This window comes from Nycticebus coucang, unplaced genomic scaffold (assembly GCF_027406575.1).
Source record: "Nycticebus coucang isolate mNycCou1 unplaced genomic scaffold, mNycCou1.pri scaffold_46, whole genome shotgun sequence".
Classification (NCBI taxonomy): Eukaryota; Metazoa; Chordata; class Mammalia; order Primates; family Lorisidae; genus Nycticebus; species Nycticebus coucang.
In genome coordinates, this window is record NW_026515579.1 from 101023 (window position 1) to 127645 (window position 26623).

The 26623-nt window shown below is 39.6% G+C and overlaps 1 protein-coding gene, 1 non-coding gene and 1 pseudogene across 2 annotated transcripts in view; 1 reads left to right on the forward strand and 2 right to left on the reverse strand.

Annotated features, from left to right (window-relative positions):
• Positions 1 to 371: 371 nt before the first annotated feature.
• On the reverse strand, positions 372 to 1704 carry LOC128579340 (NAD kinase-like; annotated as a pseudogene).
• A 1032-nt stretch (positions 1705 to 2736) lies between these two features.
• On the forward strand, positions 2737 to 2900 carry LOC128579358 (U1 spliceosomal RNA). Its single transcript, XR_008378134.1, has one exon. It is a non-coding gene; the product is annotated as a U1 spliceosomal RNA (small nuclear RNA).
• A 6667-nt stretch (positions 2901 to 9567) lies between these two features.
• LOC128579338 (uncharacterized protein KIAA1671-like) overlaps positions 9568 to 26623 on the reverse strand; it is a 41990-nt gene continuing 24934 nt past the window's right edge. The window contains exons 4-5 of the mRNA XM_053581485.1: positions 16810 to 16892; positions 9568 to 9674 (exon numbers count right to left, since the gene is read on the reverse strand). Coding sequence (XP_053437460.1) covers positions 16884 to 16892 — 9 coding nt within the window. The 3' untranslated portion in view covers positions 9568 to 9674; positions 16810 to 16883. The remainder of the gene's footprint in view (positions 9675 to 16809; positions 16893 to 26623) is intronic.

A 26623-nucleotide genomic window follows, 5' to 3' on the forward strand; every position in this document is an offset into this window, starting at 1 on the left:
AGACTGACTTGTGGAATCACGGGGTGGTTGGGGGTGGGTGAGGGTGGGTCACAGGCAACCAGCACAAAGACCAGCAGGGGGCCTTGTGCAGACAGTCCTCAGCCCAGTTCTCACTTTGCTCCATTAGAAATATAAAAAAGATGTCAGATTTAAAACATTAAAAGAAAAACAGCTGATCTGGTCAACAAATGCAGATGCAGGCTTTTCCGACGACAGAGGCGGCTCGTGACTGATGGCGAGAGACAGACGTGTTCACACACGCACACATACAGGTTGGTCTGTGCCCGGAGAGCGCACGGGAAACCAGGAAGGGGAATGCAGACCCAGGAGGGTTCGGGGCTCTGGCCGGTGTGCCCGCACAGGAGCTCAGCCTAGCTCACACACCCACCCTCGCCCTCCTCCTCCTCAGGGAAGTGGGCCTGCTTCCAGTGCAGGCCCTGCACAAGGCTCTCAGACCAGTCGCTCATGGGGTCTCGCTCGCAGATGGAGGGCAGCGGGTAGCAAGAGGTAGTGATGCTGATGCTGTCTCCATGGCGGATCTCCTGTCTCTTCCGGCCGTCAAAGGACACCCACGCTGTGTTCCGTGCTTCTGGTGACACCATGATCTTCAGCTCGACCCCTGCGGGGACCACGATGGGCTAGAAGGACAGCTAGTGGGGGCAGATGGGTGTGATCATGATGGCTGGCAAGTTGGGGTGGATCATGGAGGCCCTAGCCATGGCTGGTATGCCGTGCTGCCCATCAGGGTGGACATGATCACTCCATCGCCCTGCACTGTGGTGATGTGGTGTCCGTCCAGGTAGACGTCCACATTGGACAGGTATGAGGAGGGGCCTCTGTCGATCACCACCTCCTTTAGGACCTGGTACTGCATGGCCTGCTGCCCGGCCTCCGCATCCAGGCCTGCAGTGGGTGTGCTGTTCTCACTGAGCCTGTTGTGGATAGACACCTACCTGGCCCTGGGCTCCTTCACCACCCTGACATTCAGCCGACTCCGAAGGACAACAGCTGCATTCCCCTCTATCACCTGGGTAACTTGAGACTGAAAGTCCTCAAAGGCAAAAGGTGTCAGGAAGCCCAGGGAGCCGAGGGGGAAGGCCATGACTGGAGGCACACTGCCCTGGAACAGAGAGGATGCATACAGCAGGGTCCCATCCCCTCCCAGCCAGATGATGAGATCTATCTGATTGGAAATGTCATCATAATCTTCTCGGAAAGTGTAGAATTTCTTCTTCACTGCCCCAAAGTTTTCATCACTCACAATGGCAGGGTCTTCCAGCACCTTCTTTTCCACATACACAACCATGTTGCTCTCCTCCATGAGGTATGTGCAGAGCTCCTTGAACAGCTGCAGCAGGCTGGCATCGCGGACCTTCTTGACCACCAGAACACTCTTTGGAGATTTGCTCCATGCCAGCTGCTGGCTTGCAGGGTCCTGAATGTGCATGATGGTCTGAGGGTTCTACAGTACGCAGGCCTTTGGTCCAAAGGTGGTCACTGGGCAAGGCCCATGCAGACAGCATGTCCTCCTGAACTCGTTGGTGCTCCCCGGCTTGGGAGAGGCACACTGCGGGACTTGGCCCTGCCCCGGATGGGGTGGCCGTAGCTCCAGGCCTCCTCGCCATGGCACACAGAACAGCAGTACATGGCCGAATCTGGACACAGCTCCTTGTTCACAGGCATTTTTTCTTGTTCCATTTCCATAGTCGATAAATGAGAACTTCAGTCAGAAAAAACACTGATGCCATTAGCTGCGGGTGCTTGCGGGGCATCTACACGCCGGACCAACCTTGCAGGCCCCGCTACTGGCCGTCGCTACCTGGCCCTCCGTGCCCTGGCCGCCTGCCGCCCCATGGCCACCCGGACCGGTGCCGGTGCCGCCGAGCAACAATGCACCGCGGTGGCCTAGTGCCCACAAGGAAGCTATTACTAGTTAAGTGTTGGGGAAATCAAAATTATATTTGAATTTTCAACTGTACTAGGGACCAGCTCCCCTAAACCCAGAGCTGTTGAAGGGTCAATTGTACTTATATTCATTTTCGTAAGAACATACTGTCTAATCTTTATGCAATGAATTTACATTCTCTCTGAAATAAGAAAAAATGTTTTAATTTATTTTGACTGAAGCATAATAAAATATGTTTTATGGAATTTCCATTTCGATTCCATTCGGTATAACATAGTCTTCTTTTAAGGTCTATATTCCCAAGTGACACTCAAAGTAGTCTGTCCTATTATGAATTCCTAATCTCTGAGCCTTCCTTATGGTCCACTATTATCATCCCTGATACTTATTAAACATTTACCAATTGTAATAGTATTCTAGGTACTATATATGTATGATTTCATTTATTCTTCAAAAGTATTTAAGATAAATACTATTATTATTCTCATTTTATTACAAATTGAAGTTAAGAGAGAAGTTAAATAACTTGTCCAAGCTCACAAAGCTGGTTGTCTAGGGTTAAGCTTTTATTCTGACATCCAGGGTGAAAGACTTACCTAGATCTCCCTCTCCAGCCTCTGTGCCTTCTATCCCCCCAACCACCAACACTAGAAACAGATTCTCTCAGATACTTTGCATATCTGTACCTTTTCTAACTTTCTCTCACTTATGACCTCTTCGCTTCTATGTACAAAAAGAGAATCTACTTATCTCTCCATCTTTAAAAAAAATCCCTAAACTATATATTTAATACATGTGCCTTCTATGGGTAGGATCCTACACCAAAAAAAATACTTACCTGGCAGGGGAGATACCATGATCACGAAGGTGGTTTTCCCAGGGCGAGGCTTATCCATTGCACTCCGGATGTGCTGACCCCTGCGATTTCCCCAAATGTGGGAAACTCGACTGCATAATTTGTGGTAGTGGGGGACTGCGTTCGCGCTTTCCCCTGATTTTAAAATAAAAAAAAGAGAAAGAAAAAAAACAACATTAAGACGTTCTTGCCTTCAAAGAGGCAGAAGAAACAATATACAAATATAGGTAACAACAAAATTATTACTACTGTCTCCTAAAGATACAATACTGCTTTTTCCTTCTTTTCTTTTCTTTTTTTTTTTTGAGACAAGAGTCTCACTATGTGAGGCTTGGAAGAGTGCCGTTAAATCACAGCTCACAGCAACCTCAAACTCTTGGGCTTAAGTGATTCTCTTGCCTCAGCCTCCCAAGTAGCTGGGACTACAGGCACCCGCCACAACACCCAGCTATTGTTTTGTTGCAGTTGTCATTGTTGTTTTAGCTGGCCCAGGCCGGGCTCGAACCCACCAGCCTCGGTGACTATGGCTGGCACCATAACCACTGAGCTATGGGCACCGAGCCAATCCTACCTTTTTCATTGTAACTCTCTGTTGACCTTCTTGAAAGAGTACTCTACTCCAAGGCCCCATACATCATTTTCTCTTTACTCCTCTAAAATGGAACTTGTACCCCTCTACTAGTAAAAGTTGCAACCTTAAAAGTAATTAGACAACACAGGGACAGGACTCAGGTCTTATGTCTAACCAAGGGAGGCAACACAAGACAGCATGACCCAGCCTAATTAACTTTAGAAGAAAACAAAAATTGACCTCCTAGCTACTGGAATTCAGCTCATACCCCAAAAAGGAGGGGGATCCACAATCTGTCTCTTGATTAATGTTTTCCAAAATGACCAAAGCAAGATGCTGGCATTTGCTGATAAGGAATGTGGCTGCAAAGAAACCAAACCTATCTGGATCTAACCACCTCAAGCTAAACAGCCGCTCACACTGGCTTTACCCGACTTTCCCCTCATTATTATCTCATTTTAATGCTAAAAACCAGGCTTGGGGTGGAGATTTAAAATGCTAATGGGACATACAACACACGTAATAAAACTACATAAGCACAAGAAAATCTCCACCTCTACCTGGATACACATCACCCTTTTCCTGCCTCTTTATAACTCTCCCCTCCAGGAGCCAGACTGAGGATTTTTCCTCTGTGCTTTGTCCCTTGTGTTCAAACATGAGCCTCAAAAAAGCTTTGCTTGTGACTCTCCCTTTGCCTCTTAATGTCTATTCCAGGGAGAGCCCATGGGCCTGCAATGGTAACAAAACAGTGATGTCCAAACCACCAGATCCAAAACCTTTTTCCATATTCATTTTGTGTACCTTCTTGCTTCTCAGGGCACTCTATTTTCTTGGTTACCTTCATACTTACTTCCTCATTATAATTTGTCTCTTGTCTTTTCAACCAGCCCATTCTGGTTGTTTGCTGGCTCTCCCACTTCCTTTCAAATTTTATTTTCAGCATATAGGAATACCACGTATGCAATATTTATTTGTTAATTAAACCTCAATAAAGCTAGAAAAAAAGGAAATATATATCCCATATTAGACATGCTTAGTTTGAGTCAAGGCAGTCAAGGCAGTTATGAATTTGGGAACGTCAGCTAGGGCTAAAAAGGTAAATTTGAAAGTATGAGGGACACTTACACAAATTTTGATATTCACAAAAACCAAGAAATGTAAAATCATTTTGATTACCACCTGTACTTTCTCAATATAGTCACTGTAACAGTCTGTGCACCTGTGTATTCTTGTAAACCATTTGTGAAACCACTCTTTTCACTCCTTTCACTTTTGTAGATGTGAACAGCTTCGACAGGGCTGGAGAAACTTCTTCCATGTACACACTTTTTTACTGTGGGGAACAGGAAATAATCACCTGAGGCCAGGACAGGACTCTGTGGACTCCAGGAACTAAATGGCGATGTCAGCTGTGTGGGCAGATACGTTGTCATGGTCGAAGTTAGTCCCCTGAACTCCTGTTCTTATCTGCTATTCCTGAAGCTTCCCAAAAACTTTGGGTAGGCACATTGTCGTGTACCACTGTGCAGTGACAGTCCTTTGTTCCTGCAGAGGAACGGATCCAACATGACTGCTTTTGGAGAAGAAAGTTGCTGCTATTTTCTTCCCAGCACTTCAGGCCACTTCACCTTTGTTGGTGGATTATCATTAGGAAAAGAAATCCACATTTCTGATGCTTATTCTCTGGACCAAACTAGTAACTCCAGGTTTCATCACCAGTAACAATGTCAGAAGCGCATCTCGACTTCCCTCCATCAGACGTGGCCGGCGTTTCTTCACACCATTCAGTGTGGATGTGCTTTTGCTCACCTGTCAAAGTGTGAGGCATCCATCGGGATGAAACTTTACCAACTTCAAGATAATCTTGCAGGATTTTAGACGCCACCGCTGATCCAATCTGTAGTGCCACTTCAGCGTCCTTAAATGTCACTGGATTGTTTTCACGAACCATTTTTCCACAGTAGCAATGTTTTCCTCAGTCACAGCAGTTGCTGGGTGTCCACGCCTTTCCTTGTCTTTCAGCAAAATTCGGCCTTTTCTAAATTCTAGAAACCACCAAAAATTGTCACATGGGAAGGAGAAAGGTCCTGAAAGCCTGTTATAAATGCTCCAAACTCTGAGATTTTAACCCACTTTTAAAATCGTAGAAAATCATCATGCAAAAGTTCTCTCTTCCCATCTACACAGCTGATGCCTGAGTGCCTCTTGGATGGAAACAAATGAAGCCCTCCCTGCAACACCAATAAAGTGAGCAAGCTGGAACTCGCATGGGTATCTGAGAGGATGCTGCTGTCAACTGTATTTCTTGGAAATGAAATAATGGACCATAACACAGTCTCTCTCAAAACTTTCATGGTAACCTTCATATACCAGGTTGGGCAATTAGGTTCATGAGCTCATTCTAGAAAAAGTGCTATATACCTCCTTGCTGAATATCACTACAGTCACCTTTAAAGTACTCCACTTGGGAAGATATGCCCCAATGCCAGTGCCTCGTCCCCACTTCAAAGAAATTGAGGAACTCTTTTTTCTGGAAAGATCATTAGAGCTGTCATTGTATGGCACATAAAAACATGCAACAACAATAATGAACACCACTCAGCAAACACTGCCACATGTTGACATAAACACAACTGTGGGACACTAAAATACCAAAGTTAGGAAACCTGCCAACGTTGGTGGCAAGTTCGCAAACTTAATTTTTAGACCTCATATGACAACCGCTCTGATGGTCATTCCAGAGAGTTCCCAAATTGCTTTGAAGGGTGGACTAGGCACCGGCATTGGTATGTAGCTTCCCAAGGGAACTACTTAAAAGATGATTTTAGTGATTCAACAGTGAGGTGTGTAGCAATTTTTCTAGGATCAGTTCACGAACTTCTCAGACCAATGTACGTGTACATTGTGAAATGACTACCACAATCAAGCTAATTAACATATCCATCACCTCACAGTTATTTTGGGGTTTGTGTGTGTGATAAAAACATAGAAGTTCTGGGGGCAAGACATGATTGCAAAAGGGACTTTACCTAACAAATGCAACCAGTGTAACCTGCCTTATTGTACCCTCAATGAATCCCCAACAATAAAAAAAAAAAATAGAAAATCTACTCTCTTGGCAGTTTTTAAGTATATAATATACTATTATTAAATATAGTCACCATGTTATACAATAGATCTATAGATTGAATTTATATAATTTCTAAAATATCAATTTCCCCTCTTTATTAACCTATTTCTGTGAATGAGATCAGTTTTTTCCTAAAGATCCAGTTTGAATCTTTGGAGTTATATATGGTCCCACTTGCTCCTCAAAAAGCATTCCATCACCACCACCATTCCCATTTAGATGCTTTTTATCCAAGTCTGGACACCCACAAATGCCTGCTGAATGTTTACTCTACCTACACTCTGTCCCTTTCACACAGCAAGGCATGGAAGGAGTATTGCTCAAAACACTTTTATTTCGATGACTGAAACATGATTCTGAGGTAGGACTACGCAACTCCCTCAAAAGTGGGTATTTTCGAATTGTGGAGTAGGAAAGAGACAAAACTGAGCTAAAGAAAAGCTTTCTCTAAGTGAATTGGAGCAAGTGCATACTCCTTTAAGTTTAACAGCTTACGGTGAGAATTGTATGCTTGTTTTATTTAGCATACTGAGATTCCAAGTACTACTCTTCTAATAATAAACCCAGGATAATGCTATCAGACTAATCTTCCTTCATGGTCACTTTTTAACATGTTCTTCTCCTGTTCAGCACTTTTAGGAGCGCTCTCCCTCTCTCTGTCATCCACAGCTTCAAACTCAAACTCCTCGCCTCAGTAGTGCAGGCCTTCTACAAGCTGGTTCTAAGAAACTATTTACTTTTGTCTCTCACCACTGCCTCATTTTTGAACTCTCAATTATGGGCATGCCCAACCTTTGGGGAGCTGCTTATTCTTTTTTCTTTTTTCTTTTTTTAGAGACAGAGTCTCACTTTGTCACCCTCAGTAGAGTGTTGTAGCGTCACAGCTCACAGCAACCTCTAGTTCTTGGGCTTAAGTTGATTTTCTTGCCTCAGCCTCCCAAGTAGCTGGTACAACAGGCACCTGCCCCTGTGCCCGGCTATTTTTTGTTGTTGTAGTTTGGCCAGGGTTGGGTTTGAACTCACCACCCTCCATATATGGGGCTGGTGCCCTACTCACTGAGCCACAGGCGCCACCTGGAGCTGCTTATCCTTTACTGATTCCACCACTCACCTGACAACCCACATGCTTCTCTGTTTGGTTGATTACTGTCATATATATGTATGTGTGTGTATATATATGCATATATCCACATACCAAACTAGGTTGGAACTTACCAGAAAACACTTCCTATTCCTTGAATGTCCTACACACAGCAGATAGTCAGTTACTATTTTTCCTGATATGCATAATACATAGTTGCTGTGTAACATGATGTTACATTTATGTGGCATTTCATGCTTTTCAGTGAAATTTAATGTTTATTCTTTCAAACTCAATCTAGCCAAAACAGCATTCTTTTTTTTTGGCAGTTTTTGGCCGTGGTTGGGTTTGAACCCACCACCTCCGGCATATGGGGCTGGCGCCCTACCCTTTTGAGCCACAGGTGCCCAAAATAGCATTCTTAATTTCCTCTTCTCTTCCTAATCTATTTACCCCTCCATTAGGTAAATGATGCCACTGATTATCCCATGGGTCATACCTATCACTCAAAAGTCACTCAGTTCTTCTCTGTCCTTCTCATTCTGTATCCTCTGCACCCATGGGCTCTGACAGCTCTGACTCTGAAATCCACCTTCACTTCTCTCCATTGCACTGCTACCTCACTACACCAGTTCCTCGTTGATTTCCTAGATTCCTCTCTAGTCTCTACCACCTACTGTCCACACAGCAGCCAGGAGAATCATCTGCAAATATAAACCAGACCTCATCACTCCCTCCTTTCAATCACTCCAACAGTTTCCTGCAACACTCAGAATAAATCCGAATGCTTTACCATGGTCTATCTCTGCATACTGGGCTCCTGCCTACCTTTTCACTTCCAAGTCCTATTGTTCTTCCTCTGTATCACCAAGTCTGGACATCATGGTTGCTTTGCTAACCTGCAACACACCAGGCTTGATTCTGCCTTAGAGCCTTTGTACATGCTGTTTCCTGTGCCTAGAAAACATTTTGCCCCAGATCTCTAAATCTACATTAATCACCAGCCTGCCCACCCTACCACTTTCAACCATATACATTGTATTTCTCTTTTCACTTACCTCTACCTTGCTCATATATTTACTTGTCTATTGATAATCACATCCCCCATGTCTCCTCAACATGCAGAACTAACTGGCATTTTACTATTGTTTCTCCAATGGCATAATACTTCCTGGCATATAATAGAGATAAATAAATGACTTGAATAAATGAGTAAGTGATTACAATTTATATACCCAAAATCATTTTATCATTTTATAGATAGAGAAACAATTTCAAAACTATTAAATAGTTTTACTCAAAGTTACTCAGTGTGTTAGAGATAGGGTCAGAACTCAATCTTCAGGATCTTCAGGATCTAAGTTCAATATTTTAGCTATTATACTATGATGCTAAAATATGATTAGCTTTAAACCACTTTAAATAATTCTTTTAAATGATTAAATCCTTTTAATAAATATGGTAATATTTTTAATAAAGATTCTACTAAAAATCTACTGTTAATTGAACCATTATATCAAACTTAGAACAAGTGAAAAAAATAAATGCTATCCCACATATATATTTTTTCTTTCTTACACATTCTAAAAATACATATTATACTCAGACATTATATATTTACATTTGATAAAATCTAGAATGCAAAGGCAAAGCATCTAATAACAGCTTACATTATATACACACATACAAAGCTTAGATCCTTAGTCCTTTTTATTTTTCTCCCAAGATCACCCTTTTAAATTCCCCATAAAGTATCCATCCCAGAACCTTAAGATGAAGCATTAAGGTATATTTTAAAATTCTGTTAATTTTTTGAAGAAACTTCTTGATGAAACACTATTGTTTAAAAGGTAAACAATAATGTTAGAAGTGCTTTTCTTTCTTTATAAGTTAGAATACAAAAAGCCCTTTTATATATAGTGGCCATAGAAACAATAATATCACTAGAGATGCCCCCTTAAGGTAGACCCTTGAAAAGATTTAAACATACCCTTTTAGAAGCCATTCATTGATGGGTGTGATTGATAAAAGCTGAAGAAAAAGCCATATTGCTGCTGGGAAGAATGCAAGTGTAAAGATCTGAATAAGCAGATGCAGTTTGATATGCACCAAAGCACTGGTCAGCTCCTGGAAAAAGGAAGGACACAAAATAAAGCCAGGTAAGAAAGCTAACTCTGAAAAGACATTGCTACTCACATAACATCACATTAAGTTAGCTTTCCAGTCTTTTCATAGCTGAAATTTTTATCTATAAGTATATGCATATGATACAATTTCATGATGATTATATTTTTGTGTAAAATTTTTGAAGTATTCTAATTTCCTTCAAATATATAATACAGCCTAACAATTCAGACTTGTAATATTCTGGACTAGGACTAAGCTAAACCTTTACAATAGTATAGATTTGAGGATTGTTGACAATATAAGCACACGTGTATGTTTATCTGCATAAAAAAATAAATCTTTTAAAAAACTTATAACAGGACCTATCAAATTTAAATTAAATAATCAGTATTCATTATATCAAACCTATCAGGCCTCAATGTGGCAAGATGCTATGGAATCCATAAATAATTGTTTAAATGTTTTCTTCAGTGATAGTCTCTAATTCAAAATAGCTTCCCCTCCATGATCTACTCACTAGATTCTTTGTGAGCATTTGCTGAATACCAGTTATATGCCATGACCTGAGCTTATCATTTTATTTTACCTGTTATCTCATCAAATCCTCATAATAACCCAATTAAGTAGATAATATTGTCTCCATTTCACTGATGAGGAAATTGAAGTAGAGATACTGTCCAGTACAGATCAGAATTAAACTTACTTGGGGCATGCTGCTTCTTATATTGTATGACATTGCTGCCCCAAGAGGGGAACAAATGTACATCAAACATGATAATCCAGGCACATGTTATGAATCTGGTGGCTAAAAAGAATAATTGGGGTTCAACTATATATAAACTTTAAAACATTTGCATTTGAATTAGTGTTATGTGGCTATTCAAAGTGCAGTAGAAAAAGTACAGTCCTTTAAAAAAAGCCAGTAGTCATTACAGCATATTCAAAGATGCTAGAGATTCACTGGTTATAAACATTGAACCATAATGGCTCCCTTAGTTGAAGTGAGAGATTCAAGAGATCCTCAATTTCAAGGACATTAGCCTAAATTTATCAGTTTAATAGACAGTAGGTTAACCCAAACTCATTCGCTAATTGCCACGTTCTGAGATCTGTCTCACAGGTTCCCACTATCTCCCTGGGTGGAGACATATAAACAGTTACTTCCTTTTTGATCATATGACATCTCTAATGATACCTAGAGAATTTCTGGCAATCTGTGTCTAATTTAGGACCGCTGGGAGATGTTGGGCCTACCAGAAGCCATATTAGGCCCTCAGATTAAGAAAAAGAAGGTGCTTGTGGCTCAGTGGGGTAGGGTACCGGCCCCATGTACCGAGGGTGGTGGGTTCAAACCCAGCCCCGGATGAATTGCAACAAAAAAATATCTGGGCATTGTGGTGGGTGCCTGTAGTCCCAGCTACTTGGGAGGCTGGGGCAAGAGAATCACCTAAGCCCAAGAGCTGGAGATTGCTGAGAGCTGTGACGCCACAGCACTCTATCGAGGATGATAAAGCAAAACTGTCTCTACAAAAAAAAAGAAAGAAAGAAAAATAAGCCAACCTTACAATTAATCTGAATTCTTTTTTTGAGACAGAGTCTCACTGTGTCACCCTCGATAGAGTGCCATGGCGTCACAGCTCACAAGAACCTCAAACTCTTGGGCTTAGCTGGGACTACAGGTACCCGCCACAACACCCAAATATTTTTTTTTGTTCTTGCAGTTGTCATTGTTGTTTAGCTGACCTAGGCTGGGTTCAAATCCACCAGCCTGGGTATATGTGGCTGGCGCCCTACCCACTGAGCTAGATAAAACTTGAACAACAGTAGACTTTACCTAACAAATGTAATCAGTATAACCTAACTTCTTGTACCCTCAGTGAATCACCAACAATAAAATAAATAAATAAATAAATCTTGAGCAAAAGTAGTTCAGAGAATTATCAACAGTCTTGAAACCAAATTTCATTTAAATATACTCAGAGGAATATGATAAATACGAAATAAATATTAGCATTTCTAAAAATCATAATAAAATGATTAGCTAAGTCATTTGCATATAATTCTGATAGGAATAGAAAACAGCATAACTTTTCTGAAAAGCAATTTGGGAATACATAACAAGGACTATAATATAATTCACATTTTGGGGCCAGGTGCGTTGGCTCATGCCAGTAATCCTAGCACTCTGGGAGGCTGAGGCAGGTGGATTGCCTAGATCAGGATTTCAAGACCAGCCTAGCCAGAGTGAGACCCCATCTCTAAAAAAATAGCCAGAAATTGTGGTGGGCACCTGTAGTCCCAGCTACTCAGGAGGCTGGGGCATGAGGATTGCTTGAGCCCAAGAGTTTGAGGTTGCTGTGAGCTATGACACCACAGTACTCTACTGAGGGCAACCAAACGAGACTCTGTCTCAAAAGAGAAAAAAAAAAGTATATATATAAACATATATGTACTTTTATACTTATATACCATATATATATATATATAATCTGGGTGGCCATAAAGTTTTAAATTACACATGAACTTGGTGGCCACCCTGTATATACATATAATTCACATTCTGGGGAACCCAAAATTTCATGTCTAGGTATTTACACTAAGAACATAAAAGGCAGTTACAAACATATATACACAGAACTAATCATCATAGTCACAACGTTATCTATTAAAACAAAACCTGAAAACAAATGCCCAAATGTAGGAACATAATTGTTGCAGTTGCCATTGTTGTTTAGCTGGCCCGGGCTGGGTTTGAACCCACCAGCCTGGGTGTATGCGGCTGGCGTAAAAGTTAAAGTATAAGCAGATGTTGATGAGGATGTGGGAGTACAGTATCTCAGTCCTACTTCATCAATAAGAGTGTAAACTGGTCTAGCCGATGGAGAGCAATCTGGCAACTCCTTCCTTCATTCAGAAAATACTTACTAAGTACATGCCACCATTCTAGGTACACAACTTAAACTACATATGTCGTTTGACCTGGTAATTCTACTTCTAGGAATTTATCCTTCACATATGTTCCCAAATGTGTGAAATGACATATTTTTAGGTTACCCTTTACAACATATTAGTAATAGCACAATCTTATAAATGTCCATCAATAAAGGATAAGTAAATCATATTATTACACACCCATACAATAGAATACTATTTCGTATACAAAAAGAACCAAGGTTCTTTAGGTGTTGATATGAAACACTCTACAAGATGTGTTTTTTAAAATAAAGTAAGATAAAGCACCAAACATAAAATACTAAAATTTGTAGAGGGATGGATACACATCTGTATGTGTCGCATAGAATATTTTTGGAAAGGTATACGGACGGTATACGGAAATTGTTAACATTAGTTATCTACAGAGAAGAGAACCAGATATCTAGTGAAAGGATGAAAGGAAGATTTATCATATATATACTTTTCTACCTTTTAATTCTGAACTATGTGAATAAATCATATATTCATAAAAGGAAATAATTATTTTTATTATAAAATATATAGAAAATTAAATAATATCAAACTACACGAAAATTATTATACAACGTTACATGAAAAATATGAGCAAATATATGCGTGTATGTGTATATGTCTGCAAGTTCGTATACACACATACATACATATACAATTTTACTTTTTAAAATGAATATGATGAATATTTTATTTCTAAAAAAATTCTATATATAAGATATTTTAGGGAGGTGGAGGGTCACGGTGTGTGACACACCTTTTGGGGGTGGGACACAATCATAAAAGGGACTTTACCTAACAAATGCAATTAATGTAACGTGGTTCTTTGTACCTTCAATGAATTCCCAACAATAAAAAAAAAATGATATTTAGAAAAAAGGACTAAAAAACACATGAATGTTAATAACAATTATTCTTTCTAATCTTAAAAAGGACTAAAAATCACATGAATGTTAATAACAAGTATTCTTTCTAATCTTTCCATAATTAGTAAATATCACTTTTATAATCAGAAAAATGTTATAAAAACTACAATGTAGATAGAAAATGCTAGCTGACTTAATAAATGATAATTAGAAATTGATATTGCATCAGAATGTGGTAAAGGACTTAGCAAAATGAGTCTCAACAACCTACCATAGTAGGCCATGAGGGGCTTCTTCAACAAAAGGAAAGTGTTTCTATAAAGGTTTTCATGACTTAAAGAAAAAAACAATGTAGTATCTTTTCCATGTCTTCTTTATACAACCATAAAGATGAGATCCAGTAACAATGGAAAAGAAGAAGCAACTAAACTCTATAAAATCCAAAATAGGATTATTCCATATGATACTATTTATTTCATAAACCTGGGTAGAATTTAGGACCATAAATAAATGCCATCAGGAATGATGGAAAAGTTGCCTCTGCATAACAGTTTGTTTATTCACATGTAAAACAGGTCAAATTCCATTAAAATAAACTTAAGGAGACACTCCATATACTGTACTGATTATACCAGAGTCTCACTGACAGCATCAAGAATTGCTTAAAGCCAGGGCTCTGACTGGGGCATAGGAATATTTTCATTACATACCAATTTCCTTCCTAACCCTTATTTGACTTCAACTGATTCACTTTCTGAGAGTCAGGCTCATAGCTCTGGGCTTGAAACAAGCAGCGTAAACCCAAGTTAAGAATTTGCCATATTTACTTTTCAACTAATGAGATTTAAAAAAAATACTCTGTTTAGAAAAATAAAGAAACATGTATATATTCTGCCCCACTCAGGACCCATTTTCAGGCCTTGAGTCTCCTGCTCATCTTAGTTTCCATTCCCAGGGCCAAGCCTAGTGCCTGTAGCCATGGCGCTTAATTGGTATGTATTTAAATGAATGGCCCCTACCACAGTCTGTTATGTGACAAACCTTCTGAAACTGTAGGTTTGAAGTTAGCTAAATGTAAAATAAATTTTAAATGTGACCTTATAAAACAAAACATAATCTCAGAAACCAATTTCAACAGGTATTTCAAAAATGAATTATCAACTGTCATAAAACTGAAGATGTAGCATTACATTAGTACAGTGTCCTTTATAATTTTTACAAATAAGCGAAACAAATTTTAGAATACACATCATTAAATCAACGTATGAGTAATACTGTAGAAACATTCAATATAAATAAACTTGAATAAGATCAACATAAATGCTTCCAAATAAACTTAATTCAATAATAATTTACAGTCTTCTGTATGCAAAAATCCACTATCCTAAGACCTCATAAGATACACAAATCATAGTCCATGCTGCAATTAATTTAGGATTACTACCTAGAAAACAAATAACAAGATTACTATCTTCTAATTTGTAAGTTAGGTTACCCAGGAAATTAGTAGAGCTTAGAGATGACTTAATACAATGATGCAATCTAGGACATCTTAAGTTAAATGGCTTTTGAAAATGACTTGATGGGAGCTCCAGTGGCACAATTTAGCTCATGGTACTTACATGAAAATGACTTAACATATTAGTCTGAAAGGGCCTTTGATGGAGGAAATGGCTTTGATGGTTACTTAGATACCATGATAAACCAGGAGATCAAGGCACTTCATCATTACATCCAAATTAGTGGGATGACTCGGAATGTTTCTTAGGTGCTTACAAAAGAAGTTGGTCCTCAGAGAAATGCTGAAAGCTGTGACATTCTTCCTTCTTTAATTCCTACATCCCACAAAGTTGGCTGCTTTACAGAATAGTGTTAAGTAAGAAGTGAAGGAGAGAAATCAAGTCTCTTGCCAGCTTTCCTATGTCATAAGTAACAGCTGTAGCCATTAAGCAGCCACCAGGGGACGTAGTTTGAGCAACGTCCCAAGAAGAGGACTTAGAGGCAGCTGTTCCACAAAGAACATAAGCCAAGTGCAGCAGGAAGACCTCCCAGTAACTATCCTCCTGCATCACTCTGCCTCACATTGGAGAACCAATATTAGAACTCGGGTATTGACAGAAAAAGCTTGTACCCAATAACCACTAATCATGGTCCTCTCATATCAATACTCTTTACAAAAACTGGGATTTGACATATTTAGGAAATCCCATCTTATTCCAGTTTTTCCAGAAGAGCAGTAATTAGTAAGAATACTTACAATTCCTGAAACAAAATTCATCAGTTGTAGACACTACACACTAATCCTACATGTATCAAAAAAACTCCCCCAAAAAGATTCATATCAATATACAGAATACATAAATTCAATAAAATAATATTTTTTCCATCTTGCTACTAGGGTGATCTAAGGAAAAGGTAACTAAATTAGTGTTCATTCAAATCACAATGAACCAGAATGAATAATGCTGAGCCAGAATGTTAAGTTTTAAAACCATTTTCAAAAAATATCCTTCTTACAGTAAAATTTCCCTATCTACATAAGAATAAGCCCATTAGAATAACTTTATGTAATTTCTTCAAAAGCAAATGGTTATTTCTTCTCTTTTTTCTTCTATTGTAAGTCAAAAGAGACTCTTAAGATCTACTTATTTTTCTCTCCCATGTGAAAAAATATTTAGATTTCTTTACTTCCAAGAAAAGCCTAGGTTCAGTGAAACCTGGATCAGTAAATAACATTATCCATATTGTCTATATGAGATTTGGACTTGGCATGAAAAAATACCAATATTTAAATTAATTAGTTAATTATTAATTATTTATTAATAGACATGCTAAGGAAGGATATTTTTAAAATAAAAATTATTAAAAGTTATGACAAAATAAGCATTATTTGAACAGCATGGGTCCTGGGGAAAAAAGATAGATCCACAGAAGTTATAAAAACCACAACTAAACAACAGCTCAAATGTGCCCAAGCACAGTAGTCACCAGGGTAGGAAGACATGAAAATGCTTCAGTTCAATCATGTATTAAAAACATACTCATTATAACCACATCCTCAGGGTCCATGCTGCCAACCATAAAGTTTTTATAATGTGCACATGTAGAAATGAAATAAAAGTCCTTTGCACACAACGCTACAAGTCCTTCAAGATAACCTGAAGTCCAAGTTATCTTCTGTCACAGGGAAACCTTCAGATTATAGCTAATTATAGCTATAACTGCCTTTATGAAAGGACCGTGAAATTTCAAGTACAAATTAAATTTTTCTCCCTGCTTTTCATGTGCCCCACCGGTGATAGTACCTCCGTTTTTAATGATAGTCCACTGTTAACGAATATTGTTGCAACAGCAATGTAGGATATAGTTATTTCTGGCTTCAGTGGTCCTAAAAAGAGAAAAATGAGTTATTGTTAGAAAAAATTTCCAGTAGATAACTTGGTATAAAAGTAGAATCTATTACAGGACAACAAATGGCACTTTCCATTTTAGTGTTGCCTCTAGTGTCCTCTCCTGACAGAGGTAAGCCTTTGTGTAACGTAGCTAACTCCAGAGAGGATTTTCCAAAGGGCAAAGACCACGGCTGTCTGGTTTAGCATAGCATCCTCAGACCAGAAAATCAGCACATAGGAAAACAGGGAGGTAACATAATTCAGTGCGGGTGCTAATTATATCTATCATGGTATCAGTGCTTATATAACAATCAAAATACCTCTGAATCCAAAGAAGAGAATCAATGGAAGGAAGTTCCCTTCTCTTTAGCAAATATTACTTTCTTGCTTCTTCCCAGAAATAAAAGCTTATAATCATGCATGTACTCAGTATTCATTCTAAAAATACTTATTGAGCACTTACTATGTGAATGAGATAATACATGTAGAGTACTTAATAGTATATTGCTATGATTATAATTACTATTAAATTGTTCCAGGCCCTGGGGATACCATGATGAATCAGACAGGCCTGGTCCTTACCCTCCAGGAAATTGGGTTATTTCCACGGCAAATGTGTCAATACTGTGAGAACAACAGGGGCAATCCTGACATTTAAAGTATCATTTCTAACTTGCATACAGTTGGGTTTAAAACTTAAAATATTATCCAAAGAATTTTTTTTTTTTTTTGTAGAGACAGAGTCTCACTTTATGGCCCTCAGTAGAGTGCCGTGGCATCACACAGCTCACAGCAACCTCCAACTCCTGGGCTTAGGCGATTCTCTTGTCTCAGCCTCTGGAGTAAGCTGTGGCTACAGTTGCCCACTATTTTTTTCTTGCGGTTTGGTGGGGGCTGGGTTTGAACCTGCCACCCTCGGTATATGGGGCCAGCGCCCTCCCCACTGAGCCACAGGCACCGCCCCCAAAGAATATTCTTTTAAAAGACGGAGGTCTAAAAAACTGACTTTTACACTTGTATGAGGTCTATCAATTATGTTCATGAACTCGTCCTAGAAAAAGTGCTACATTCCTGAATATCAATTATTACAGTCACCACTGAAGTACTCCCTTTGGGAAGCTATGCACCAATGCCAGCCCCTAGTCCACACTAGGTCCACCAGCAATTTTGGAACTCTTTTTCCGGAATGACCATCAGAGCTACCATTGCATGGCACACAAAAATAAGCAAAAATAACGAATGTCACTCAGCAAGACACCACTACATGTCAATTCAAACACAGCTGTGAGACACTAATATACCAAGGTTATGAAACCTTACTGAGTTGTTTGTACAGTGCTGCCAACATAAGAACAAGGTGAAGGGTAGACTAGGTGCTGGCATCAGTGTATAGCTCCCCAAGGGGAGTACTTGGAAGGTGACCATAGGGATACTCAGCAAGGAGATATGTAGCACTTTTTCTAGGATGCGTTCACAAATTTAATTGTCAGAACTGTATATCAGTGGTTCTCTTGCAGTGACAATTTTGCTTCCCCACAGACATTTGGCAATGTTTGGAAACTTTCTTTGGTTATTTTCACTTGCGGATATGGTGTGCTACTGGTATCTAATGGGTAGAGATCAGGAATTCTGATATACATCCCAGAAGGCACAGAACAGCCCCTCCAACACCAAACTCCCATGTTTAAAATGTCAATAGTACCAAGGCTGAGAAATCCTGATATATACCAGCATAGAATCCAAGACATTCTCATACTTGACACTCTCTACAGTGCTCTTATACTGGATTGAGTAGTGTCCAGCTCCAAAATTAATGTCCGGTCCACCAGATTTTGTGAATATGACCTTTTTTGGAAATAGGGTCTTTGCAGATGTAATCAAGTTAAGATGGGGTCTTGTTGAATTAAGAGTAGTTGCTAATTCAATGACTGGTACTCTTACAAAAAGGAGAAAATTTGGACACATAGACACGTACACAGGGAAGATACCATGAGAAGACAGAGGCAGAAAATGGAGTTATACTTCCATAAGCCAAGGAATGCCAAGGATAGCTGGCAACCACCACAGGCTACAAGAGGCAAGGAAGAGTTCTTCCCCAGAGCCTTTGGAGGACACCTTGACTTCAGACTTTTGGCCTCCAGAACGTGAGAGAATAATTTTCTGTAGTATTATGCCACCTGGTTTGTGGTAAATTGTCGCAGCAGCCCTGAGAAACTAATACATTCCCTAAATAAAACAAGACCATAATCACAACTCCTCCATACCCTCAAACCCTCCACTTACTCAGTAAATGGATAGAAGACCAAGCTCAGGAAGAAAAAAATCACCATTTATGCATTCAACAAATATTTACAGAACACCTACTACGTCTTAGGCATTTGAGGTAGAACAGTGAATAAAAGAAACAAAGTTAATTATACTCTACTCTTAATAGATTTGACATGTACCCTTGCAATATACACCATAGGTGAGGTCCCACCCATTACTCTCCTTTCACCAACCTCCTCCCTCCCCTCCTTCTCTTCCCTCCTTCACTGGGGACTATAGTTGTGTTTTATCTTTCATATGAAAGCGTGGGTGATTATATATTGATTTCATAATAGTACTGAATACACTGGATAGTTTTTCTTCCATTCTTGAGATACTTTACTAAGAAGAATATGTTCCAGTTCCATCCATGTAAACATAGAAGAGGTCAAGTCTCCATCTTTTTTTTAGGCTGCATAATATTCCATCATATACATATACCACAATTTGTTAATCCATTCTTGAGTTGATGGGCACTTGGGCTGCTTCCATGACTTGACAATTATGAATTGGTTAAGCGGAGAGTATAAATGTCTTAACACAATAATTAAGTGAAGTGAAGGTTATGTTAACCAGTTTGATGTAAGCATTCCAAATGGTATATAAAATCAGAATACTGTACCCCATAAATGCATTAATGTACACAGTTATGATTTAATAAAAAGATTAAGAGGTAAAAAAGAAATAGAAACAAAGATGTCGGAGGCGGAGCAAGATGGCAGCTGAGAAACAGCTTCCTTGCATCTGGGCACCGTGAGTCTGGGGATATAGGACTCCAGGCATCTCTGGCTGGTGGGATCTGCCTATCATCACCCCTGAGAGGATATAGGGAGTCAGCGAGAGACTTCTGGACCCCAAGAGGAGGACTAAAACAGTGGAAAACCGGCAAGTGGTCGCGTGTGTTCAATCCATCTAAACCCGCCCGAAACTTCCACAGGCACGAGAACTTAAAGAGCAAGAGGAAGTGAAACGAAAATTAGGGCAAGGAAACAGATTAAAGAAATCACCCATGAGCAAGAATCAGCAGAAAACTCCAGGCACCATGAAGAACCAGTCCAGAACAACCCCGCCAAGGGACCATGAGGTAGCTACTGCAGAGGATTCCACCTATACAGAAATGTTAGGAATGACAGAAAGGGAATTTAGAATACACATGTTGAAAACAATGAAAGAAATGATGGAAACAATGAAGGAAACTGCTAATAAAGTGGAAAATAACCAAAAGGAAATCCAAAAACAGAATCAAATCAGAGACGAACGATATGAAGAATATAAAAAGGATATAGCAGAGCTGAAGGAAATGAAACAGTCAATCAGGGAACTTAAAGATGCAATGGAAAGTATCAGCAACAGGTTAGACCATGCAGAAGAAAGAATTTCAGAGGTAGAAGACAAAGTTTTTGAGATAACTCAGATAGTAAATGAGGCAGAAAAGAAGAGAGAGAAAGCAGAACGTTCACTGTCAGAATTATGGGACTTTATGAAGCGTCCCAACATACGAGTTATAGGAATTCCAGAAGGGGAAGAAGAATGCCCCAGAGGAATGGAAGCCATACTAGAGAATATCATACAAGAAAATTTCCCAAATATCACCAAAGATTCTGACACACTGCTTTCAGAGGGCTATCGGACCCCAGGTCGCCTCAACTCTAACTGAGCTTCTCCAAGACACATTGTGATGAACCTGTCCAAAGTCAAGACTAAAGAAAAGATTCTGCAAGCTGCCAGGAGTAAGCGCCAGTTGACCTACAGGGGCAAATCCATCAGAGTGACCACAGACTTCTCTAATGAAACTTTCCAAGCAAGAAGACAATGGTCATCTACCTTTAATCTACTTAAACAGAACAATTTCCAGCCCAGAATTCTGTACCCTGCTAAGCTAAGCTTCGAAATTGATGGAGAAATCAAATCATTTACGGATATACAAACATTGAGGAAATTTGCCACAACAAGACCAGCTCTACAGGAAATGCTTCAACCTGTTCTGCACACTGACCACCACAATGGATCAGTAGCAAAGTAAGAACTCAGAAATGAAAGGACAGAACCTAACCTCCACACTGATGCAAAAGATAAAACTAAGCAATGGACTCTCACCAAATAAGACGAATAGAATACTACCACACTTATCAATTATCTCAATAAATGTTAATGGCTTGAATACCCCACTGAAGAGACATAGATTGGTTGACTGGATTAAAAAACACAAGCCATCCATTTTCTGTCTGCAAGAAACACACCTGGCTTCAAAAGACAAATTAAAGCTCCGAGTCAAGGGTTGGAAGACAATTTTTCAGGCAAATGGAATTCAGAAGAAAAGAGGAGTTGCAATCTTATTTTCAGATACATGTGGATTTAAAGCAACTAAAGTCAAAAAAGACAAAGATGGTCACTTTATATTGGTCAAGGGAAAAATACAACAAGAAGACATTTCAATTCTAAATATCTATGCACCCAATTTAAATGCTTCCAGATTCTTGAAACAGACCTTACTCAGACTGAGCAATATGATATCTGATAATACCATAACAACAGGGGACTTTAACGCTCCTCTTACAGAGCTAGACAGAACCTCTAAAGAGTAATTAAACAAAGATATAAGAAATTTAAATGAGACCCTGGAACAACTGTGCTTGATAGACGCATATAGAACACTCCACCCCAAAGATAAAGAATATACATTCTTCCCATCACGCCATGGAACATTCTCCAAAATTGATCATATCCTGGGACACAAAACAAATATCAACAGAATCAAAAGAATTGAAATTTTACCTTGTATCTTTTCAGACCATAAGGCACTAAAGGTGGAATTCAACTCTAACAAAAACGCTCGACCCCACCCAAAGGCATGGAAATTAAACAGTCTTCTGTTGAATAACAGATGGGTGCAGGAAGAAATAAAACAGGAAAAATTAACTTTCTTGAGCATAACAACAATGAAGACACAAGCTACTAAAACCTGTGGGATACTGCAAAAGCAGTTTTGAGAGGAAAATTTATCACGTTAGATGCCTACATTCAAAAAAACAGAAAGAGAGCACATCAACAAACTCACAAGCCATCTTATTCAACTGGAAAAAGAAGAACAATCTAAGCCTAAACTCAGTAGAAGAAAAGAAATATCCAAAATCAAATCAGAGATCAATGACATTGAAAACAAAAGAATCATTCAGAAAATTAATGAAACAAGGAGTTGGTTTTTTTAAAAAATAAAATAGATAAACCGTTGGCCAGACTAACGAGAAATAGAGAAGTAAAATCTGTAGTAACCTCAATCAGAAATGATAAAGGGGAAATAACAACTGACCCACAGAGATACAAGAGATCATCTCTGAATACTACCAGAAACTCTATGCCCAGAAATTTGACAATGTGAAGGAAATGGATCAATATTTGGAATCACACCCTCTCCCTAGACTTAGCCAGGAAGAAATAGACCTCCTGAACAGACCAATTTCAAGCACTGAGATTAAAGAAACAATAAAAAGCTTCCAACCAAAAAATGCCCTGGTCCAGATGGCTTCACACCAGAATTCTATCAAACCTTTAAGGAAGAGCTTATTCCTGTACTGCAGAAATTATTCCAAAAAATTGAGGAAGAAGGAATCTTCGCAACACATTCTATGAAGCAAATATCACCTTGATACCAAAACTAGGAAAAGACGAAACCCAAAAGGAGAATTTCAGACCAATCTCACTCATGAATATTGGTGCAAAAATTCTCAACAAAATCCTAGCCAATAGATTACAGCTTATCATCAAAAAAGTCATTCATCATGATCAAGTAGGCTTCATCCCAGGGATGCAAGGCTGGTTTAAGATATGCAACTCCATAAACGTTATCCAACATATTAACAGAGGCAAAAATAAAGATCATATGATCCTCTCAATAGATGCAGAAAAAGCATTTGATAAAATCCAGCATCCTTTTCTAATTAGAACACTGAAGAGTATAGGCATAGGTGGCACATTTCTAAAACTGATTGAAGCTATCTATGACAAACCCACAGCTAATATTTTACTGAATGGAGTAAAACTGAAAGCTTTTCCTCTTAGAACTGGAACCAGACAAGGTTGTCCTCTGTCACTTTTACTATTCAACGTAGTGCTGGAAATTCTAGTCAATACAATTAGGCAAGACAAGGAAATAAAGGGAATCCAAATGGGAACAGAGGAGGTCAAACTCTCCCTCTTTGCTGATGACATGATCTTTTTTTTTTTTTTTTTTTTTTTTTTTTTTTGTAGAGACAGAGTCTCACTTTATGGCCCTCAGTAGAGTGCCGTGGCCTCACACAGCTCACAGCAACCTCCAACTCCTGGGCTTAAGCAATTCTCTTGCCTCAGCCTCCCGAGTAGCTGGGACTACAGGTGCCCGCCACAGCGCCCGGCTATTTTTTGGTTGCAGTTTGGCCGGGGCCGGGTTTGAACCCGCCACCCTCGGGTATATGGGGCCGGCGCCTTACCGACTGAGCCACAGGCGCCACCCGCGATGACATGATCTTATACTTAGAGAACCCCAAAGACTCAACCACAAGACTCCTAGAAGTCATCAAAAAATACAGTAATGTTTCAGGATATAAAATCAATGTCCACAAGTCAGTAGCCTTGGTATACGCCAATAACAGTCAAGATGAGAAGCTAATTAAAGACACAACTGCCTTAACCATAGTTTCAAAGAAAATGAAATACCTAGGAATATACCTAATGAAGGAGGTGAAGGACCTCTATAAAGAAAATTATGAAATCCTTAGAAAGGAAATAGCAGAGGATATTAACAAATGGAAGAACACACCATGCTCACATGGATGGGAAGAATCAACATTGTTAAAATGTCTATACTTCCCAAAGCAATCTACCTATTCAATGCCATTCCTATCAAAATACCAACATTGTACTTTCAAGATTTGGAAAAAATCATTCTGCATTTTGTATGGAACCAGAGAAAACCCCGTATAGCTAAGGCAGTTCTTAGAATAAAAATAGAGCTGGGGGCATCAGCACAGCAGATTTTAGTCTGTACTACATAGCCATAGTGGTCAAGACAGCATGGTACTGGCACAAAAACAGAGACATAGACACTTGGAATCGAATAGAAAACCAAGAAATGAAACTAACATCTTACAACCACTTAATCTTCGATAAACCAAACAAGAACATAGCTTGGGGGAAAGACTCCCTATTCAATAAATGGTGTTGGGAGAACTGGAGTCTACATGTAAAAGACTGAAACTGGAACCACACCTTTCCCCACTCACAAAAATTGATTCAAAATGGATAAAGGACTTAAATTTAAGGCATGAAACAATAAAAATCCTCAAAGAAACCAAAGGAAAAACACTGGACGATATTGGCCTGGGGAAAGACTTCATGAAGAAGACTGCCATGGCAATTGCAACAACAAAAGTCAACAAATGGGACTTCATTAAACTGAAAAGCTTCTGTACAGCTAAAGAGACAACAACCAAAGCAAAGAGACAACCTACACAATGGGAAAGGATATTTGCATATTTTGAATCAGACAAAAGCTTGATAACTAGGATCTATAGAGAACTCAAATTAATCCACATGAAAAAAGCCAACAATCCCATATATCAATGGGCAAGAGACATGAATAGAACCTTCTCTAAAGACAGACGAATGGCTAACAAACATGAAAAAAAGTTCATCATCTCTATATATTAGAGAAATGCAAATCAAAACAACCCTGAGAGATCATCTAACCTCAGTGAGATTGGCCCACATCACAAAATCTCAAAACTGCAGATGCTGGCGTGGATGTGGAGAGAAGGGAACACTTTTACACTGCTGGTGGGACTGCAAACCAGTACAACCTTTCTGGAAGGAAGTATGGAGAAACCTCAAAGCACTCAAGCTGGACCTCCCATTTGATCCTGCAATCCGATTACCGGGCATCTACCCAGAAGGAAAAAAATCCTTTTATCTTAAGGACACTTGTACTAGACTGTTTATTGCAGCTCAATTTACAATCGCCAAAATGTGCAAACAGCCTAAGTGCCCACCAACCCAGGAATGGATTAACAAGCTGTGGTATATGTATACCATGGAATACTATTCAGCCATTAAAAAAATGGAGACTTTACATCCTTCGTATTAACCTGGATGGAAGTGGAAGACATTATTCTTAGTAAAGCGTCACAAGAATGGAGAAGCATGACTCCTATGTACTTAATTTTGATATGAGGACAATTCATGACAATTAAGGTCGGGGTGGGAGGAAAAGCAGAAAGAGGGATGGAGAGAGGGGGGTGGGGCCTTGGTGTGTGCCACACTTTCTGGGGGCAAGACATGATTGCAAGAGGGACTTTACCTAACAATTGCAATCAGTGTAACCTGGCTTATTGTACCCTCAATGAATCTCCAACAAAAAAAAAAAGAGAGAGAAAAAAATAAAGATAAACCTGAACCTAAATTGGAAACCAACAACATAAAGTCTCTAATCAAAGCAATGATGGGAATAATAGCAGATAACTTTTTTTTTTTTTTTGAGATAGGGTCTATCTTTCACTTAGGAAAGAGTGCAGTGGCACAACCATAGCTCATGGCAGCCTTGCACTCCTAGGCTCAAGTGATCTTCCCACCTCAACCTCCCAGAGTACTAAGATTACAGGTGTGAGTCTACAGGTGTGAGCCGGGCAGACATTTCTCAGTGAATTCCCTCAATCCCTTCATGAGGTGCAGGAACCAAGCCTGATGGCCTTCCAAAGAAGCAGGGACAGCCAGCCTTCAACTGGTGGGTCACCCTGGCTATGCTAGCTTCTCTCCCTGGGCCTCAGTTTCACCATTGATAAAGACGGAATTGAATAAGTGAGAAAAAAGTGAGGGGAGAGAAGGAGGGAAAGAAGGGAGGAAGAGGAGGAAGGAAAGGAGAAATGGGAAGGGGAAAAAGAAGAAAAAGCTACCACCACGGCTTGAGCATTAATCAAGAATTTACTAGATGCTGGCTGATCTCATTTGCTGCCCATGAAAATACTCTTTAAGTCAGATAGGACCATCATCATCTCACAGAGGAAAAAACTGAGATCCATCTTGGCTCAGTGAGATCCATTAAGTCATATGCCCAAGGTCACATGGTGGCACAGCTGGAAATTGAAGTCACTTCTTTCAGCTTCCAGAATGCAGAGCTAGGGTCTCTCCCTGTTGAGCTCTTGGAGCCACTACAGCGGTTCTCAACCTGTGGGTCGCGACCACTTTGGGGGTGGAACAACCCTTTCACAGGAGTCGCCTAAAACCATCACATACACCCCATACAAATACAGGTGTACAAAAATGATTTTATGGTTGGGGGTCACCACAAAATGAGGAACTGTATTAAAGGGTCGCAGCATTGGGAAGGTTGAGAACCACTGCCCTAGGAAGACATCACACGTCCTCCTTGTGGTCACCCCCAGAAATGCAG